The sequence below is a fragment of the Schistocerca serialis genome, chromosome 6 (genome assembly GCF_023864345.2).
Source record: "Schistocerca serialis cubense isolate TAMUIC-IGC-003099 chromosome 6, iqSchSeri2.2, whole genome shotgun sequence".
Taxonomy (NCBI): domain Eukaryota; kingdom Metazoa; phylum Arthropoda; class Insecta; order Orthoptera; family Acrididae; genus Schistocerca; species Schistocerca serialis.
The window spans coordinates 57333704-57356010 of NC_064643.1; the positions used below are offsets into that span (position 1 = coordinate 57333704).

General features: G+C 42.7%; 1 protein-coding gene, 1 long non-coding RNA gene and 1 other non-coding gene across 3 annotated transcripts in view; all 3 read right to left on the bottom strand.

Moving 5' to 3' along the window:
* Positions 1–533: 533 nt before the first annotated feature.
* LOC126484645 (uncharacterized) lies at positions 534–10010 on the bottom strand. The gene is made up of 2 exons (XR_007587901.1): positions 9940–10010; positions 534–762 (listed from the first exon to the last, which is right to left on the bottom strand). It is a non-coding gene; the product is annotated as an uncharacterized LOC126484645 (long non-coding RNA).
* A 2201-nt stretch (positions 10011–12211) lies between these two features.
* On the bottom strand, positions 12212–12286 carry Trnat-ugu (transfer RNA threonine (anticodon UGU)). The gene has a single exon. It is a non-coding gene; the product is annotated as a tRNA-Thr (tRNA).
* Positions 12287–16983: 4697 nt separating this feature from the next.
* The window catches only part of LOC126484260 (zwei Ig domain protein zig-8-like), a 442308-nt gene continuing 436984 nt past the window's right edge, over positions 16984–22307 (bottom strand). Inside the window, exon 9 of the mRNA XM_050107679.1 lies at positions 16984–17025. Coding sequence (XP_049963636.1) covers positions 16984–17025 — 42 coding nt within the window. The remainder of the gene's footprint in view (positions 17026–22307) is intronic.

Consider the following 22307-nt stretch of genomic DNA (forward strand, 5'->3'; position numbering starts at 1 on the left):
AAGCTGTTTCAAAGTTGCCAAGTGCTAAGGACGTGTCGCGATATTTTTTTTTTCATTTCCTAACCCGTTTCAGTACCATAACTCCTTGTGTAATACACTTTCCCTTGGGAAGCTGAACTAAACCTCCACTAGTACGACTTCATTTTTTAAACTTGCTCTGTAGGTTATTGCAACCACCATCTTACAAGTGTTGCTGGACACACTAGTCGCCCATCGCTTTCACATTCAAGGTTTCTGTCGCTTGACATCATAACGGTCTCACTCGGAAACACGAAAACACAAGATTTGTATTTCTGTTGTATCGCCAGTGAAACTGAAGACGAATACCGGCGAAAGGGTTACAGAAATATTCAGCTCTTTATTTTCTACGTTCATTAAAATTAACAATGATACATTTATTTACAAAGCCATGTGTAATTCAAATAACTTCTCTTCGTCCCCAAAGTCACGTCTCCCACTTTCCGTTAAATGTAATTCCACGTATCACACTTTGATAGATCTGTACAGAAGGCTTCTCTTTCATTGGAGAGAACACCTCATTCACGTCTCCCACTTTCCGTTAAATGTAATTCCACGTATCACACTTTGATAGATCTGTACAGAAGGCTTCTCTTTCATTGGAGAGAACACCTCATTCACACAGTTCCAGTCTTTCCTGGCGTCCACTTGTCGAAGAACTGCGTCCTCGGCTGCATCCTGGAGCAAATGCAGAACGCCTTGAAACAAGCTGTTCACTTCTCTGCAGGCAGCCCGTTGACACATCTGGAACAGAGCGGTTGCGTTACACTTTGTAATTTTCTAGGACATAGCGAGCGACGAGGAATTGAGGATTTGTACGAGCTATATAGGTACTTATTTAGAATACCAAATTGTTTATTTCTGGAGCGATAAAATCTCTGCGTTTAAATTCCGATAGTTTAAATCCCTCAGTTTTTGGTACAGTCTATACATTTCTCTTCGCTGAAGTCACTTGCAAATGAGAAATTTCGACAATTTTAGCTACGTTGGAGGATTCCTCAACGCAACATAGCTGTAACAAAATTATTTTCTACATTATACCTCCTCGTCAACAGTTACTGACGAAAAGGAACAGTATGTCTCTCATGTCCAGTTCACACGTGTTCATCTATCGCTGTCTGCCCACAGTCTGAAGTATATTTAAATAAAGCTACGTCGGATCAGTAATCATGGCCACTGCGACTATGCAGGGTGAGCTCGTATGTCTCCTTCCCAAATAATGCTTTATTTTAGAACAGGAATAATTTTTACCTCTCGCATACGCTCAGCCTAAGGGAAAACACGTTCCCATACAGCTGTTCGTTATCCTACATTACTCACTCGAATCTTAAATCACGGAAAAGAGTTTCGCAATATAATTGCCAGCAGAAGAGATTGGTGTTTAATCTGAGTATATCAGACGACAAATTAGTGGAGGTGATGATGCTGATTTTATCTAGAGTTAAATTTTCTCTCTGCAACTGAATTTGAGCTGATATGAAACTTCCTGGTGGATGAAGCTGTGCGCCAGACCGATACCCGAAATTAGGACTTTGCCTCTCGCGAGCATGGGGCCTACCGACTAACGTACTCAAGGTACTATGATGCTCATAAATTAAGGATAATTGAAGAATGGGGTGCCACACAACGTGGCACTACACAAAACTAGCGCTAACAGCATAGGCACATAGGGAACACACACGACGCGGATCTCTAAGTCCACATTATTGGTGATAAGTTGAGAAAACCGTCCCGAAACACATGTGCTACAAAACGACACAGTTTCCTGCGCATGTAGCCCCTCATTAATATGGGATATGATCACCATGCACACATAGACAGGCAGCACAACGGGTTTGCATACTCTGGATCAGGTGGTCGAGCAGCTGCAGGGATATAGGCTCCCATTCTTGAACCAGTGTCTGTCGGAGCTCCTGAAGTGTCCTAGAGGTTTGAAGACGTGTTGCGAAACGTCGACCGAGAGCATTCCAGACGTGATCGATTGGATTTAGGTCTGGAGAACAGGCTGGCCACTCCATTCGCCTGATATCTTCCGTTTCGAGGTACTCCTCCACGATGGCAGCTCCGTGGGGCCGTGCGTTATCATCCATCAAGAGGTAGGTGGGACCCACTGCACGTCTGAAAAGGCGGACATACTGGTGCAAAATGACGCCCCGATACACGTGACCTGTGACAGTGCCTCTGTGAAAGGCATGCAGGGGTGTCTTTGGACCAATCATAATCCGACCGCACACCATCAAACCACGACCTCCATACAGGTCCCTTTCAAGGACATTAAGGCGTTGGTAGTACCTGGTTCATGGTTCACGCCGGATGAAAACCCGGCGAGAATCACTGTTCAGACTACACCTCGACTCGTCCGTGAACATAACCTCGGACCACTATTCCATAAACCATGTCTGTTCAGTCGTCGGTAGACTGTGTGTCTGGAGACAACTCTTCCAGTGGTTGCGGTAAGGCCCCGAGCAAGGCTACCTTGAGTACTCAGTACCCGTCTGCGGGCACTGGTAGTGAGATATCGGTCTTCTTGTGGTGCTGTAGACTGTGGACGTCCTGTACTGCAGCGCCTGGAAACGTTTCCTGTCTGCTGGAATCGTTGCCATAAATTTGAGATCACACTTTGTGGCACACGGTGGGCCCGTGCTACGACCTGCTGTGTTTGACCAGCCCCCAATCGACTTAGTATTCTACCCCTCATAACGTCATCAATATGTCTTCTTTGAGCCATATTCAACACACAGTCACCATTAGCACGTCTGAAAACGCGTGCACACTTACTCGCTGCACCGTACTCTGACATGTACCAACACACCTCCGCGTATGTGGACTGCTGCCAGCGCCACCGTGCGACGACCACAGGTCAAATGCACCGCATGGTCATACCCCGAGGTGATTTAAAGCCGCAAACCGCCCACCAGTGCGTTGTTTCACCATGTATCAGCATTATCCTTAATTTATGAGGGTGAGTGTAGATTCAGAACCCGTCCTCACAGCTTTGCATCCGCCATTACCTCATCTCCTACCTTCCAAACTTCAAAGAAATTCTCATGCGAAACTTGCGGGACAAGCGCTGTTGAAAGAAAAAATACTGCGGAGTCATGTCTTGGCTGCGGACTGGGGAATTTTTCCAGAATGAACTTTTCACTCCACAGTGAAGTGTGAGCAGATATGAAATTTACTGGCAGATTACAACTGTGTGCCGGACCGAACCACGATCTCGGGAGCCGAGGCAACGTTTCCGAGTTCAACTCTCCGTCCGGCACACAGCTTTAATTTGCCAGCAAACTTCTTGATTTTATCTCTTCATCGAGACTAGATATTGCACTGAAGTTAGCTGAGGAGGGTGGAAAAGTAATACAAAGACCCTGGCCACTTCAAGATACCGGGAGATCTGACTTGTGGACCACTACAGCTTAACCGATAAAGAACTCCTGTGAATGATAAGAAGTCCCGTTAGATTCGTAGTTTATAACATTATTTTAATTTTGATGTCATTTAAGGAGATCAGAATCCAATTCAAATACCTGTCTTTCCATTGGGTCGTCCAAGCAGCTTCGCAGAGAAGCTCAATATTTCAGTTTGCAACTCCGGAATAGCTCAGAACCCCACGAGGCTCGTGTTGCTAATGGGACAATCAGTTCTAGGGGTTTAGTTAGGAGACCCTGACTAGTGTCCGTCACAGTAACTTATTCTGGCTAGAGATTAATCCACTGTTACATTTATCTGACAACTGAGAAATATGTAATCTCTTTGTTCCTTCTAAAATGAGATTTTGGGATAAACGCAGCGCTAGTCGCATTCTCTTAACTACGTCTGCCTCTGAACCAGAAAGCAGGAGCACCCACAGTGCGACGGGGGGACTGAAGACCGACCGTTATTAATCAGCAAAACATATGGAGGCGAATATCGTTTCGCTATGTACTGATTTCTCTCACCGCTGTCAGAAAAACGTCGGAAATGAGCAGAGTTTATTAACGTGTCACTACAAGCGGAAAAAGTTCTCATATCTAAGACTAATAAACGTTGCTATAGAGAAAGATAATGAGAACTTCGCGTTAAGAAAGTCTTCTTAATTCTTCAAGTAATAAATCTGCCTCTAAATTAATGTTACGCAATGAGAGTCGCCATGCTGCGAGTTTTCTGTTGCTGACTGGGCTGGGAGACTGGAGGATGACGCTTAATCACGGCCGAGGTAGGTAGTGGCCAACACAGCAACCAGATGCGAGGGGAAGGCATGATCATATCGGCCGCTTTCATTTCTAAGGAACCTGCCCAGAACATGTCTTCAGAGTCTTACAGAAACCATAGCAAACCAATATCTGAATAGACGAGATTTCAGTCGCAGTCGCTCCCAAAAGTGAATCCAGTGTCATGGGACCACATTACCACTGTATTCCCCGGAAGACTTACTTCAGTTAGTTTGCACATAATTCGCAACCTTTTATCGCCTAATTTTGTGTTACACCTTCAGTGAACGCTCTTTCCCAAATGTTGTTACCATTCTTGTTAGAGATAATTTTATCTTTCACTCCTCAGTATCGAACGTTTCCAGATTTTTCACATAGTATAGTCTTGCATTCTTCTTGATGTCATTCTAAAATTCCATCAGGAATTATTTTGCGTATAGTTTTGATACTAGGATCCCGAAATCATTATCTTGAGTCATTTTCTCATCACTTTGTCATGCAATTTCTTTCACTCATGCCCGCATTAATTGTATAATTCTTTGTAAAATCTTTGAGTTCAATCTTTCTTTATAGCCATTAATTACATCTCTCATCTTCTATAGATATTCTCTATGTTACACCTCTCATTTCACATTGCGCAACCCAATTTCTCATTGATTTGCAGTTTTCAAAAGATAACTCTGTTTATCGGAACTGGGAACTGATATGGAATTTGCAATTTCCTTGACACATATGACTCTCAACTTTATCTTTGACAGTGAGAAAAGCTGAAGAAATGAATTGAAATTTGTGATACAGCCAGGATTCGAATCCACGTTTCGTGCTTACTAGGCAGATATGCTAACCATTACACCACCATAGCAGTGTAACTAACACACCCGCATAGACTATTGTACTCCAAAGCCCGCTCTAACAGAAATTTCAATTAATACCTTCAGCCGTTTTCCACCTTCTTAAATCATCACTACTGCCGAGTCTCTCCAGCACTGGAATACGACCCCAGTTTGGCACGTGATGGGGAAACGCTGCCTGTACATCAGGACTATGTGATCTATTGATAAGATTGAATTACAATTTCCTTGACACATATGAATCTCAACTTTACTTTTAATAATGGCAGAAGCTGAAGAAATGAAGTAAATTTCGTGCCAAGGCCGGGACTTGAACTCGGCTCTCCTGCTTACTATGCAGATGTGCTAAGGATTAAATCATCGTAGCAATACAGCTAACACTGTTGCATGAATTACTCTCCTTTAATGCTGTGCCTAACAAAAATTTAAATGCATGCTGCCAGCCCATTTTCCCCTACTTATCGAAGATAAAGTTGAGAGTCATACGCCTCAGGGAAATTGTAATTCCATCATATCAATTGATCATCTACACCTGAGGTAGAGGCAGGGTTTCCCCATTTCGTACAAAGCTGTGGTGCTATTCCAATACCGGAGAATCTCGGCAGTACTAACGATTCGAGTAGGGAAAAATAGGCTGAAGGCGTGAATTGAAGTCTGTGTTATGGGTGGCACTGAAAGAGGGTAGTCTGTGTACCTATGTTAGCCATACTGCTATAGTCATGTAATGGACAGCATGTATTTCTAGCAAGCAAGATACCTGGGTTCAAGTCCCAGCAATGGCACAAATTTTGATTCATATCTTCAGCTTCTGTCACTATCGAAGAAGCTGGGTATATTTAAAGGTTCCACACAGTCTTTTTTACTCACGTTTGGAATTTTCGTTTTATTAAGGGGTTATATTCCCTAAGTGTTCATATTGGAATTTTGTTTGATGGCCTCAGCATCCACATGATCAGCAGTTTCAGTTACCCACAAAGGATCCAACATAACTCATAACTTTCAAAGTCTTGCATTCACAAACGAAATAAACATAATTTTCTTCTCATTCGAGCTAATTTTCCGATGTAGTCAGAATTTTATTCTGTGGAATTCCTTCGTTTTTTGATAATGTTTACTTGCATTAGAAGCTAACTGGTAAATGACTCCATGCACAGGAGATGATCTGGCGCCATCCAGTGACGTGTACCGTGCCTTCATTTGGAATGTGTGACTCAAAATTAACTTCCAGATTGTCAGGCATACATTTTAGTCGAATGATCCTATTCTCTGCAAGTATTTTTCAATTTTAATTTCACACTTTTCTATTCAGTATAGTATCTCTTGCACTGTTTCGGGATGGCTACTCCGTTTATGGCCACAGCCAGATTCTTTGTGTTTCATCTGCACTGACTTTGGGATACCAGTTCAAAAAATGTCTTTGAATCAGTAGGCCTAATCTTCTGATTTAGAAGCATTTTCCTTCTGTAAACCCATTTATAGTTTCATACGGTCCATCATGAAATACTGACCTCTGACTGGGCTATCCCGACGCCTAGTTCAAACTGAGATTTGTTTGTTTGTTATCATTTAGTGAGAATATTTGTAATGAAGACTGTTATCTCCTCTGAAAAACATACAGTTTTATGTCTTCCCTGTTGCTTTTCTGGTACACTGATGATTGCGTTGTTTCAAATTTTGTGAATAATTCTAAAAGCGGCTCATCTCATATTTCAAATGTTAAGAATATCTTGTCGTTTCCCGTTCCTTTTTACCGTTTTCGTATCACCGTTGCAGAAAGCGTTATTTAATTCCTTTGTCATCAAACAAGGAACGCATTCGTCCTAGAAATTTCCTGTGTTCGTTCGAGTGAAGTGTATAAACATAGGAGAAACTTTCTAAAACCCTTAGCACGGTATCCATATGACTGTTATCGTAGCACCTGGGCTCTCGCAGGAGAGCTTCTGTAAAGTTTGGAAGGTAGGGGACGAGATACTGGCAGAAGTAAAGCTATGAGTAGCGGCCGTGAGTCGTGCTTCGGTAGCTCAGATGGTAGAGCACTTGCCCGCGAAAAGCAAAGGTCCCGAGTTCGAGTCTCGGTCGGGCACACAGTTTTAATCTGCCAGGAAGTTTCATATCAGCGCACACTCCGCTGCAGAGTGAAAATCTCATTCTGGACTTTATTTTCTGTTTGAAACTATACAATACGTGTAGTTATTATTTACATTCGGAGCGTCATAATTTATTTCTATGTACCGATTTTCTTCGCAGTACACAGTCAAGATGTATACTTCCTTATAATCTGGAATAACACAGTAACTACCTACCAGTATATTAAATCCAGAATTCCTACCTCATTGTCGGTTTCCTACTCTATTCGCACTTTGTTCTTCGTCTTAATTACTCATATACTGATGTAATCCAATCAAACCGGGACACAGAATTCGAATACTCTGGAAAATAAAACTTTCAATCTATTTCATCTATAGGAAAAATTAAAACATACCTGTTCCGGGAGGTGAGAGATATTACTATTGTTGATACTTTTCCAAGAGCAATGAAACAACTGGCGACAATAAATAAAAGCAGAAAAGTCATCTAGCCTCACATTCGCCTTCACAGTGAGAAAAATAAGCAATTTCAATCACTAGTTGCTGAAAAATCCAGCACCTTGGTTCTTGGCAGGAACATTTTGAGTCACACGAACAAGCTATGACAGCCTATACGTGTAGTTTGCGCATCATCCACGATCCCGCTTCTGAGACAGTGGATTGCGAAGGACACCAGTACTGCGCGGGCAGTCGGAGAGCTTTTCACGTTGTCCACTAGAGTGGGCACTTTTTTATTATTGCTGCAGAGGAGTGTCTGGGCCGCCACGGTAGTGTGAGCCCGCTTCCCTGGCCGAGGGGCGTCGGAGGCAGCCCGATGGAAGCCTGGAGCTGCAGGTGTCTGGGCAGCAAGAGGACTGCAGGTGGTGGCGTAAGAATCGTGATGACCAAACACTCCGTCACAGTCGTGGAAAAAAGTGGGTAATGTGACAGCGTTATGGATGGCCTGTTCCTCACATGGGCATGTTAAGCTCAGGGTTGCTCCTCGATGCTATTCGACAACGGAGAGCTATATGCCAGAAACAGAATTCACGGTCTTTCATACTTCAAGTGCCACAGATGGAACACCGCACTACACGCACATTGGGGATTGTTAGCTACACATCTCTCAGTCTTCGCGAAAGATAGGTGTCGTTTTGCGGGTAGGAACGAATCCCTTTCTGCTGTGGATCTCGAACTAACCGTTCGGTGTGCCCAACCTCCAATGTGAACAAAGAGGAACTATACATTGAGCTGACAAAAGTCATAGAATAGCGATATGCGCATATACAGATGGCGGATGTATTATGGACACAAGGTATAAAAGGGCAGTGCATCGGCTGAACTGTCATCTGTACCCAGGTGATCCATGTGAAAAGGTTCAGGACGTCATTATGGCCGCGTGACGGGAATTAGCAGACTTTGAACGCGAAAGGCTAGTTGGAGGTAGATACTTGCAACCTACCATTTCTGAAATCGCTGGACAGTTCAGTGTCCCTAGATACACAGTGTCAAGAGTGTGCAGCGAATACCATACTCCCTCCAGAGACAACCCGATGACCGACGGCCTCCACTTAACTACCGAAAACAGTAGCGTTTGCGTGGAGTTGTCAACGCTAACGGATAAGCAACACTCAATGAAATAACCAAAGAAATAAGTGTGAAACGTACTACGAACTTAAGCATTAGGACGGATGGCGAAATTTTGCTTTAGTTGTCTGGCAGCAGACGACCGACGCGAGTGGCTCTCCTGGGCAGTTGGACCCTCGACTGCTGGAAAATTGGGGAATGTCAGACGAGTCGCAATTTCAGTTGGTAAGACCTGATGGTAGGGTTTGAGTATAGCAAAGACCCCACGAAGACATGTACCCCAGTCTTGAAGGCATTGTGCAAGCTGGTGGTAGTTCTATAATGGTGTCAACTGTGTTTACATCGAATGGTCCGGATCCTCTGTTCCAAATCAACCGATCATCGACCGAAAATGCTTATGGTTATGTTCGGCTACCCAGAGATGATCCTGATCCACGCATGGAGTTCATTTTATGGATCACAGTGCGCCATGTCACGGGGCTGCAGTTGTTCTTGATTGGTCTGAAGAATATTCAGGACAATTCGAGCGAATGATGTGGGCACTCAGATCGCCTGTTTGAAACCTTTATCGGACATAGTCGAGAGGTCAATTCATTCACAAAATTGTACACTGGTAATACTTTCGCAATTATGAACGGCTACGGAGGCAGTTGGCTGAATATTTCTGCAGGGGACTTCAGACGACTTCTTTAGTTTCGCCAGCTGCTACATAGTCGTGAATATGAACAGTGATCCAATACTATCAAATGTTTTTTATTGGAGTCTTATGACCGATTTCAGACAGTAATGACCATCTTCAGATCTGTTGTACACCATGTGCTAACGTGATGAGGCCGTAGTGGCATCGTCAAAACATATAAATATACTCAGCACAAAATCGTCACATAGATATAAAATAAGGTGTAGAATGGGCCACATCGTCCACACAGTCATTTTTGGAACTCACATTAGGACATGGTGCAGAACAGATGTGAAGACGGTCATTACTGGCTGAAACCGGTCATCCTCAAAGGAACTGATATTGTGATAAAAGACTGGAATAAAAAACATTTGACTTCTTTAGTCCATGCCACGCCTGACAATAGAAGATCCGACACTATATTAGGAGGGGTCTGGTGACTTTTGGCACCTTGGTGTACTTTAAGGTACGCCTACGAACAAGAACTGTATTTACGAATATAATGATAGTAGGTGAAGGTAAGTGCAGATACGCCATATGGACAAGATTACCCGTCTGATGAAGCGAGCAGGTGACTGCGAGGCCCAAGCGAGCGGCCGGCGGCCGGCGGCGCCATCAGCTGCGTACGCGCGCCCGACCGGAGGCGGCAGCCGCGATGGCGAGGGCCGCCCCCAGCAGAGGGGCGGGGGGCGGCGGCCGGGGGGCGGACGCCGCCTGCCGCTGGATGGCCGCCGTGTTGTCCCCTGCAGCACACCGCGTCTCAGCGTCTGCCCACGCCTGCCGGGGCTCACCGCGAGCTGCAGCAACACGGCTCGCAGGTCCTTCCAAGTACATCCACAGTTTACAAAACCACTGTGAGGTGCATGCGAGAGGCTACGTCCCATTATTCCAGATATTAGGTTTATTCTCGTTCATGTGCAGAGTGCACTAAGATGATTGTTTGAATGCCTCTGTGCATGTAGAAATTATTCTAATCCTTTCCTCACGATCCCTATGTGAGAGATATCTAACGTGTAGTAGCATATTCCTAGAGTCATCATTTAAAGCTGATCCTTGTTTGTTAACGAACTTACTTGGGATACTTTACGTTTATCTTCATGAGTCTTGCAATTCACTTTCTTCAGTATCTCTGTGACACCCTCCCAAACATTAGAGAAGCATGTGACTAATCCCGTTCCCCTTCTCTTTATACGATCAATATGTCCTGTTAGCTCTATTTGATGCAGTAAGGATCCCACTCACTTGAGCACTGGTCGCACGGATGCTTTGTAAACATCTCCGTTGTAGAATGGTTGCACTTCACCAGTATTCTACCAATAAACCGAAGTGTACGACGTGCTTTACGCACAGCTGAGCCTATGTGATCACTCCATTTCATGTCCCTACACAGCGTTACACCGAGTATTTGCATGAGTTGCCCAACAGACACTCATTGATATTATAGTCATAGGATACGACGTTTTCTTTGTTTGGTGGAGTGCATAGTTTTACATTTCTGAACATTTAAAGAAGGTTGCCAAACTTTGCACTACTTTGGAATCTTATCAACGTTTGACTGAATATTTATGTAGCTTCTTTCAGGCAGTACTTCATCATAGACAACTGCATCTCCTGCAAAAACTCTCGGGTTAATATCTATATTGTACGGAACGTTTTCACTATGCAACAACAATAGCAACAGCCCTAAAACACTTTCCTGCGGCACACCTGAAGTTACTCCTACATCTGATGATGACTCTCGATGAAAGATAACTTGCTGCGTCCGCCCTACCTAAAAGTCCTCAATGCAATCACAAATATCACTTCATACCCCTACGATCGAACTTTTGTCAATAAGCGTAGGTGTGGTACTGAGATAAATCCTTTTCGTAAATCAAGAAATACCACATTTACCTGACTGCCTTGATCCAAAGCTTTCAGTGTGTCATGTGAGAAACGTGCGACTTGGGTTTTACACGATCGGTGCTTTCGGAATCCATGCTGGTTGCCATGGACATGGTCATTCTGTTAAAGATACGTCATTATGTTTGAGTTCAGAACATGTTCTAAGCTTTTACAGCGAATCTGTGCCAGAGATATGGGACGGTAGTTTTGTGGATCATTTCTACTACCCTTCCTGAAGGCGGTAGTGGCATTTGCTTTTTTCCTATAACTAGGAACAGTTTTTAGTTCGAGGGATGCACGATAGATTATAGAAGAGGGTCTAAATCAGCCGAAAATTCGGTATAGATAGAGAACTCCATTGGTCCTGATGCTTTGTTTAGATTTAACCATTTCATGTCTCTCAATAAACGGTCATTTAAAACTTTGGGGTCATACTACATATTTTCAGATGTGGATCTAATGACCCTAAATGAGTACTCAGATCATTAGACCTTATAGCAGCAAGTGCAGCTCATACCCTCTGTTCAAATTATAAAATTTAATCACACCGTCACAAGTGCTCTTTTGGACAATTAGACAGGTAGCTAAGATACCTATCAACCAATAGCACCTCAGGTTACACTGCGGTTTCGTGCATCAACTACTTCATGTTGCATTCTAGCGACAATTTAAATGAGTGCACATTCCTTTGCGTTCGGGCGCTACATTACACTTGTGCTACTTCATATAACGAGTAATGATTTGGCAGCCAGTATCGAAAGATAAACAGTGGTAAACTCTAGAGCACTGCATCAGCCTGGCTAAGGTGAGTGAGAATTAGTCGTTCCCCGTTGCTCGCTGTTCCCATAGTCCATCCTGACTCGCCATGACGCGGGCGCTTACTGGCCGACCGCGACTCAGCAGATGCGTGTCCTTCATTGGGGACATGTTGAAAATGTGTGCCCCGACCGGGACTCGAACCCGGGATCTCCTGCTTACATGGCAGACGCTCTATCCATCTGAGCGACCGAGGGCACACAGGATAGTGCGTCTGCAGGGACTTACCCCTTGACGACCTCCAGTGAGACCCACAATCCCAACATGTCCACACCACTACATTCGTAGTGCGCCTAATAGATGTTTGCCATCATACTCATTACTCGTGGCAGATTAATCTACCAAGTCCCGTACGAGTTCGGGCATAGTGTGTGCGTTCGCACAAGGTCATGGCCTGGAAGCCATACTTTATCTATATATGACGGTAGCATCTGTTCCCGAAAGAACAGTTACCGTTGGTGAGCATGCAACATTGCTAGAATGAAATGATAATTAAAAGGGATAAGTCCCTGCAGGCGCACTATCCTCTGTGCCCTCTGTGGCTCACATGGATAGAGCATCTGCCATGTCAGCAGGCGATCCCGGGTTCGAGTCCCGCTCGGGGCACACATTTTCAACATGTCCCCAGTGAAGTATATCATCGCCTGGTTGCAGCTAGGGTGCCCATTTAATTATCATTTCATTCTAGCAAAGCTGCATGGTCATCAACGGTAACTGTTGTTTCGGGAACAGATACTACCGTCATATATAGATGCGTATCCACTTGGAAGCCGGCTGCCAGCCACGTCATAATGTAGAGGCCGCCTGAGTTCCGGGCCGGCGTGGTTTCGGAGCCGCGTCGGCGGCCTCAGGCTGCCTGAGGAGGCTAACGTCGGTCGTCCGCAACAACTTCTGCTCAGATACACCAGGACTGTTCGTCCTGTCCCCCGCACACCGTAGGCGAATTGAGGCGTCGCCCATCTTCCCAGTTCCTGCAATAATCTTGTAGCAGCCACCGTTCACGCATCACAGACCACTCCGTACTGTTTCACAATGTAGCAGCACGTGTGTCGCTGTTGCCTGTTATGGAACGTGAGTGGTTTGCAAGCACGCAGCTACCTCGAGTTGTTAACAGAAGACTTGTACCACTGCAAATAATAATCTCCTAAAGGTGACTCCTAATATTAAGATACTCAATCTCTGATCGTGTATAATCCGTACGATTTAGGGCCTAGGGATTTGTGAATTGTGCGTACAGTGTACTTCACTTACCGCTCGACGAGGTGTTCCACAGTACCTGCTAAATAGATGTTGCAGAGGACAGACTGTCCCACGAACATTATTACCAGAGTTTATAATTTTAAATGTGAAAGCAAAGATAGTTAATAGGTTGTTCTCTGAGAAATGGCAGATGAAACGTCAAGTCGCTGTAGACTTAATGTTTACAAATAAAGAAATAATAGGGCACCAGAAACAACATTCCGCACCAAAGAATAAAATTGTACAGTATGTTACGCAAGGAGATTAATCAGATTATTGGCGAAAATGGATTTAAAAATGAAAATAGTAAGTGTCTCTCGAGTAAAACATTCTATGCTGCAAATGATTAGTCAGATAAGTAATGGATCTGTTAAGAAATGTAGCGCCAGTAAATAATAATGAAACAACTTACTTGAAAGAGAGCAAATATCATAAATGGAGAATACTGATACCGTACCATCTTACTGTGGTCCACGTAGCACTCGTTATGAAGAAATGTGACATTTTTCATGCAAGTTACTGGGAAATTGTGATATACGAAATGGAAATCATGTTTCGTGCTTATGTCAGCTGAGAGTGTGTGCAGTGTTATGTTATGAGACAGTGTTTGTTACAGGCAGTCCCCAGCGTCCTGTGATCGCTACTGAGAGGTGAACTGACAGTGCAGCCCTGTCCTTTGACAGTACTAAATAACTTCCTTGCCACACTGTATACACACGAGATTATTATACACCAGGATAAGCTGAATATGGTTACGTTCTTTTTTTAAGAATATGCTCTCGTTTTTGGTAGGATTTAAGTTGCAGTTTCCATCTAGCCACGCTGATTTAGGTTTTCGATGGTTTCCCTCAATTTATTCACGCAAATACGATTCCTATTACAAGGTCACGGCCGAGAAACTGCTCCGGCTTCCTCAGAGTTTACCAGTAAGTGTAAAAATCCCTGAAAGTATGAGTTATGCGTTTCTTCATTCATAAACTGTGACACCACAGCACGTTGAGTCTCGTTGTGAAATTGATCCACGCATAAGTAAAGCTGTCACCGCTGCTATAGAACCGATATGCAACTGTAACCCTCACTGTACAGGAGCATTGCCTTATTGCAACGCAGCGAATGTCTTCCAATATTTTTTACTCTCGATTTCAACTTCAGGGAATGACACCATTTTGGGGATCTAGAGCTGAAACGTATATACAGACCCTGAATTTCGACCCACACCAAACATGAAATCTGTAGCCGTACCCGAAGGCTAAAAAACAACAGGACTTTGGAAGAGGAGGGCATTACTACTAAATAATTGCAGGGTATAGGGAGAAAACACCCTCGAAGAGCTTGTACAAATCATCACAGATACTTGGCAGGCGGAACAACTGCCTGTCATGGGAAGTGCATAATCATTCAGCAACTCCGCAAGAGTGGATGTCGAGCTTTCGCGTCACGTACAAGACATACTCAGAATGTTTATCTCAAATGACACAAGCACAGCATACACATAACATCTGGCAAGGTCAAGTGGACTTCTGACAAGGGCAGTCAGGCGAAGAGCTGATCCTGAACCTGAAAAGAACGCTGAAACATAAGGCGAACCACAGCAACCAATCGTCCGCATCTTCACCCAATTCAAGGAGGAATATCTCTCTGTTGGCTGATACTCTCTTTTTGGCCACCTAGAAGGTACTTCATTAACAAAACACTGACGGAAATAAAGTCCTAATTGCAACTTAAGGGGTGAACATCAAAGCTGTTTGCAATTAAAACTCCTATTCGCCCAGAAGGTGGACTGTCGTCACATGTCTTCAACCTCACTCTAGATAAATTCATCAGAAAAAGTGAAAGGGGATTAAAAACCCAATAACTCTGAAAGCATCTTCAGCTTGGACGAAGGAAAACGACATTGCGATATGCTGCTTAGTTTTTGTAGACAGTGAATTTGCTTCAATCAAATAGAAAAGGTCAACAGAACATGCACTGTTTTGATGTGAGTTAACCTGCATTGAATTTAACATTTAGAGATCGAACGTGAAGTACGGCCAAATGGAAAAGATTAGACGCTTCAAGTATTTTGGCGAGATCGTATAACTAACTTAGCTAGAAATGGAAGCACAGACACTTTGATTATGCAAGAGAGCGTACGGAATGAAGCATGACATCCGCTGCAAAAGCGCACGTCTTGGCACACAGAGGTTAGACACTACAACCTGGCAATAAAATCGCAAGCCCTGTACGCCAGCGAAACTGTTTTTGTAAACAACAGGGGAGAAATGTTATCAGGAAAATAGCCAGAACGAAGAAAAACTAGGAAAGTTCTTGGCGCAGAAAGAACTAAAAACTTATGCAGACCGAAATCATGCAAAGCAACAGACGAAGAATAAATTTTATAGTCATGTTCAGAGACTCCAACAATGAGGCTTACTGTGAAGAATACGACACGTATAGGAAATGACGAATAAGCGGTGTAAACAGTAACTGGTCACGACGTACCATGGAATGTAGTGAACGTAGAGACGAGAAATTTTATGTAAGATCCTTGTAGTTTATCAGGCCGAAAAAATCCTCAAACTAAAATCAAAAAAGCAACAGCGCATGTGCGAAGCGCAAAACTTTGTCTGAAATCTTCCTTGAATTCAAAATGCCGTGTTCTTTCACAAAATGAAAAGTAACACTTGTGTAAATTTTGAGTCAAAGTATTGTGATTTTAACAGCATGAAATTGACAGTTAAATCCTTTTATTTGTCTGGCCTCCTCCTACGAATCAGGCCAAGTAACTGTTCCTCCTCGACCAATCCATCTGGCAGGATACCTTCGGTTCAGAACACGACGTCCATGCAAGGCATTATGTGAAACGGAGAATTCTACACGTAATTAGTTTTTGCATAACGTTTACAAAGTCTTTTTTCCTTTCATAATCCTCACGCTTTCGCTTAAATTAATGATGTTAGCAGAATAGCCTTCTAAGTCGATGTCATGCGTGAGCTACAAGGTATTGAAAATCTCCGCGACGAACATACGCTGCAGTTGCTGTGGCATTTATAGGCCAATTTGAGGCTGATTCCTGGATTGATAGGCCGCAAGTGATCAATTAAAAATTATTCGTATCTATGGCCCGTACTCTACTGACGTATGTTGTAAACGGTTGCTGTTTACGCTCTGTGTAATGGTCGACAGTATGGACCAAACAGGAATGTGTTTAATGACTACGACAGTTAGTGAACTAAGATGAGTGCAGGAAGAACACAGAACAAATTTAAAAATTGTAGTTTTTAGATATCAGCAACACTAAGGAAGAAAAGTTCGATGACACAAACAAAAGGGAATTAGAATACGTCAGATACACATAGAAAAAGAGATCGATGTAAAGGTAGAAAAATCACAAACGTAGGGAGATTTTAATATGTAACAGTGGCATTGTGAAGTTATGAGGAAAGAATGGCAGGAAACTTTGCAGAAGAGAGAAGGATGAAGTAACGAAACTTAAATGGTATCTTATAAGAAAAAAAAATACGATGTACATTACGAATTAGCTTAAAATGGAGAAAACTGGCAAGGAAAAAGGAGGCATCATAAAAAGGAGAAATCACTACCCGAAAAATTAACAAAGATTTAGGAAGAAATCCTAGTTCCGTGGAACAATACATTAAAGAACCATGAGGATAGTATCAAGTGGGTACAAGACCAAACTCCATAATAAGACTTGGTGACTAGAAGCATAAAGACAGGGTTAAACTACTGGCAAATTTAAGCATCGTAGAAAAGCGGTTAACAGTAATTCAAAAATAGAATATTCACCTCAGTAAATGGTTTCGAATGCGAAGAGAGCAGCTTCAAATGGAAGACATTAAGATGAAGGGAGCTAGCGAGGACGCTGTAGTATGTGTGAGAAAGTTTAACGAAGAAATTGGTGAGCCAAAAGTCGATGGGAAAGCAGATATTTGCATAGTGCGCTGGATGAAACTCTTATACAGCGTGTTCAGTTTATCATTACCACTATAAATAACTATTCGTCCAGATGCAAACTACAAAATTTTTCAAGCAAATGTTCTTTAGCAGTCAAGGGGACATCAATCAGTATGTAGCTCTGTTTTTTACAAAGATATGAACAGCGGTATGACTTTTTTAAATAGAACCCTGTATTTTTTGTCCAGTAATTCATTTCCTCTCCTAAAGACCAATTCAAAAATGTATCACAGTGTACCATTCACTGAAACGCAACGTTATTAGTTACATAACACAACACTGATTTTGAGCTCGGGATCACAAACTCGTCCACTTGTTGTAGTTGTCAGAAAACAAATGAAAATCAAGTAAAAACGTAACTCAAAATTGACTTTGACTCTCCTGTACCACTGCCCAGGAGCAGAACACTCAAAGGCGCTCAGAGTGGTGACCCTGGACACCGATACACTGCTGCTCTCGCTGAATGAAATAAGTATCTACTGCCTCCAGTGTTGCCTGCTGAAGAGAATTACAAGCAAGCACGATACGCTGCTGCATGACCTCTTCCGTTGTTGGAATATCACGATAGGCAACGTCTTAATGCATCCCCAAAGAAAAAAGTCCAGAGTATTTACATCAGGAGACCTAGCAGGCCAAGTAACTGTTCCTCCTCGACCAATCCATCTGGCAGGATACCTTCGGTTCAGAACACGACGTCCCGGCAAGGCATTATGTGCTGGACATCCATCGTGTTGACCATATTAGCATTCTGGTTCTCAGCGGCACAGAAAATAATTGGTCTGAGGAAGTTGGCATACACTGTGCCGTTTAGACTACCATTGATGAAATAAGGGCCAATAATTGTAGTACCAAGCATCCCACACCAGACGTTAACTCTCCATTGACACTGATGTTCCACCTGTCTAAGACATTGTGGATTGTCGCTGGACCAATGATGCACGTTCCTTGTATTTTCCTGGCCTTTGTTTGAGAAGGAACATTCATCGGTAAATAGAACATTGGAGAAGAAGTTCGCGTTAGAGAGGATTTGATGCTGTGCCCTCTGACAGAACTGTACACGATTCTGGAAATCAATCCCATGCAATTCTTGATGTAGGTGTACATGGTAAGGATGGAACCGGTGACGTGTAAGAACACGATGTACACTGGTTTTAGGACTGCAAATCTCGTGTTCAAGCTGTCGTGTGGTCACGTCTGCATTCATGGCAACGGAGGTGAGAACAGTAACGTCAGCAGCTTCCTCGGTGCGAGTGCTACGATGATTTCGATGTCGTTGGTTGAAAGTTCCCGTTTCCTGAAGCGTCGCAACAAGACGAGAAAACACGCGTCGGGAAGGCGGGTCCTTGTCGGGATATCACTCTCTGTACAGTCCCGCTGCCTGCGTACCATTCCGCATTCCTTCAACAACAACAACAATAAAAGAAACGTTATGTCAATGCAGTTTGTTAGAAGGACAGCCTTTAATGTATGCTTACTGTACACAACAGTATTTAAAAGTACTAAACTACTGTACTAAACGTACCCGTACATAAGAAAACATAATTGCAATTATTGTTCTGCTAACTTACATTCCCCATTCGTTAGTGTACATTCTACTCACACAACTCTTCAACTGAAGATATATGAATCTCAAGTGTGCATTCTACTAATGATTAGATTTGTCCTCTGTCAACGTCAGTCCGTCGATGTGTTCCATTACCACCAAGACCTGCACTATGCGCTGGGAGTGTCAACGTCAATGTTGTGCTATAATTAACAATAGTGTGTTTCAGTGAATGACTCCGATACGTTTTTGAACAGGTCTTTAGGAGAGGAAATAAATTAGTGAATAAAAAATACAGGGTGTCATTTAAAAAATCATACCGCTGTTCATATCTTCGTAAAAAGAAATCACACTGATTGATGTCCCCTGACGGCTAAAGAACATTTGCTTGAAACATTTTGTAATTTGCATGTGGGCAAACAGTTGTTTAGGGTGGTCAAAATAAATGGGACACCCTGTATAGTACGATAGTATATGAGGTGTGATTAAAAAAAGTGGTTCAAATGGCTCTGAGCACTATGGGACTTAATATCTGAGGTCATCAGCCCCTAGAACTTAGAACAACTAAACCTAACTAACCTAAGAACATCACACATCCATACCGGAGGCAGGATTCAAACCTGCGATCGTAGCGGTCGCGCGGATCCACACTGAAGCGCCTAGAACCGCTCAGTGACACCAGTCGGCGTGTGATTAAAGATGTTGTAAACATAGAAAAGTGAGACAGCACGACTGCTAGTAATTAGAACAGGCTGTATTTAAAGAAATCAATGTCACGTGGTCTGTAGGAAACGGACAGGTGTAAATGAAAGTTAATCGGCATTTAATGTTAACGGTATGAACAGTGAAACAAGTGAAATAACAGGTAACAGTTGATCTCAACAATGGATGTATTGTGAACACCACCTGTACAAGAAAATTTGAAAAGATACACTATGAATCCGAGAAGGACATCGTTGAATCCTAGTACAAGCAGTGGGAGTACTAGACAGAGATTCGTTCAGTCAAAAGGCAAACTGTTTGGTACGAGAGCCAGAAAAAATTGTTGAGTAAAACTCTGTTAAAACTGCTCAAAATAACCAGTTTCTGAAGTAACCGACTTTCGGTATTTTATTTCTGTTATTTCCTGTAATAAACTTAGAACAAAAATTGAAAAATTTTTACTCTCAGTTTCAAGATACTCAGCACCAAACTATTGAGTTAAATAGGCAAATAAAAGAAAACAGCCCGTCCACCGTTACCTGCTTTCCTCGAAAATTGATAAGTATTTGAATACAACAAAAAAATCACCAGCTTACTGCCATTGATTATAGTCTTTTGGAACTCTGCTCAAAAATCACGTAACTGGGAATCTTACAACTATTTGGGCATTACAAACAGTCAGTGTTAAAGGGTGAAAACGACGTCGAAGAACTCTGTTCTTCGTGTTAATTTGTCTGCTGTGAAGGCTACAAGGAGGTAAAGGCAAATTATGTAGACAAAGGCACCAGATTAGCTGCTTTCAATTTTTATTGTATAGTATTAATGAATTGTTGTTATCATAATTTCCTTCCTTTTTATTTCATAGAAACGACAGACAAACCTTTAATCTTTAAAAGCAAATAAAGCATTGTACTTCACTGCTACGTCACTTTGTAAAAACATTTCCAGACTAGTGTTGATGCCATTCTACAATACAACGGATGTCCGGCGACGACAGCAAGAGACTAACTTAAACTTGTACACTGCAGGTACACGCTATCCTAAGCTACGACACAGGGTGAGATGGACATTACCGTCTCAGCAATGTTGCACCAATTCCTTCGCCATGTGTTTGTTGCTCGTTTGTGTCGGCATTGTTACTAAAACAGCACTGATCGCTATTTCCCATAATAATGCAGTATTCCAAACCAACGCAAATTTTACATACATGAATTACTGCTCGTTAAAAAAAGGTGTATTTAAAAACGAAAAATTTTAGCACTGCTGCTATGACTAATTGATATTTCGGTTTTTTTAGTCGGTTATTAGTAAAGAAATATGAACATGTGTTATCATCGAGACCAAACTAATACCGAATAATATCAGTTATTTAGAACTAAAAAACCGTTATCGATTTTAACCGGTCGATTTTCCGAACGCTCTTAGGAATCAGGGAAAAACAATGAACTGAGAGAGAAAGGGAGTGATACAGAACGTCAGGAGAACGAATAGAGAAACAATGAGTAATTCATCAGGTTTCATGCACAGGTAAGTCTAATAATAATTTTTAGGGACTAAACTCGCCCGTTTGACAAAGAGCACAGTCCCTGATCACTCGTTGGAAAGCTAAGCCAATGAAGTAGGTGCTACACAGGGTGTTATCCCTATTTTTAAACAGTTATAATTTTTTTAAATTTATGAACCTACTTCTTTAGAACTACTTTTGTTAGATACAGCACTCCATGAGGTTGTGTTTGACATTATTTTTTTGTTTTGTTTGAATGGGAGACTGCCGCCTGTGTTGACTTTAGAAGAACGGGCAAAAATAGCAGCTCGTTGTGAGGTCTGGGGATCTGCGGCGCGAGTACAAGTGTGGTGTAGGACTGAACCAGGAATCCATGCACACCGGATGCAAAAACAGCTGAAAACTGCCATTCCAAATTACTAAGAACGGGGAGCGTCGCCAGTGCAAGTAGATCAGGAAGATCATCGACTTCGATGATACCAAAGGATGTTGACAGATTCGTGAAATGTTCACGAGGAACCCTAAAAAACCACTGCGTCAAGGATCTCGTGAAAGTAGTCTTTTAAGTTACGCAGTTGCAACGATTCTTAATAAAGATCTCACTTTAGCATCGTTGAAGCCACATTGACGACTGTGTTAGAAAAATGGAGTTTGGAGAAATTTTCTTGGGTTGGAATGATGATTGATCTGAACTTTTTGAGGACGTTCTGTGGACTGATGAAGCAGGTTTCCATATTGGAGGATTTGTAAGCAGATGTAACTTCCACTACTGAGCACCCGAAAAACGACCAAACGAATGTGTTAGAAAAGCACAGGGGCGTCCAGTTTAACAATGCAACAACCCACAGCTGCACTTCATGCAGCACGGAGCACCTGCACATTTTGCAAATGATGTCCGCGAATGGCCGGACGATCATTTCCCAGGTCGTAAGATTGTGACACATGGCGCACACGAATGGCCTGCCTGCAGCACTGATTTAACCGCTTGAGATTTTTTTTTTTTCTATGGTTGGCCTAAGGAGGTGGTTTTCAAGTGAAAGTCACGGAACTTGGATGAATTGGGAGCAGTAATACGTCATATTTGTTCTATATAGAATGAAGCGGCGAATGAAGATTTGTACCAAGGCCGGGAATCGAACCTGGGTCTTCTGTTTACTAGGCAGGGGCGCTAGCTACTTTTTTTTCTTTTTCTTTTTTTTCCTTTTTTTTTTTTAGGCGTTGATATAAGTCAACGGGGACAGTTGAAAATGTGTGCTCCGACTGGTACCCGAACCCAG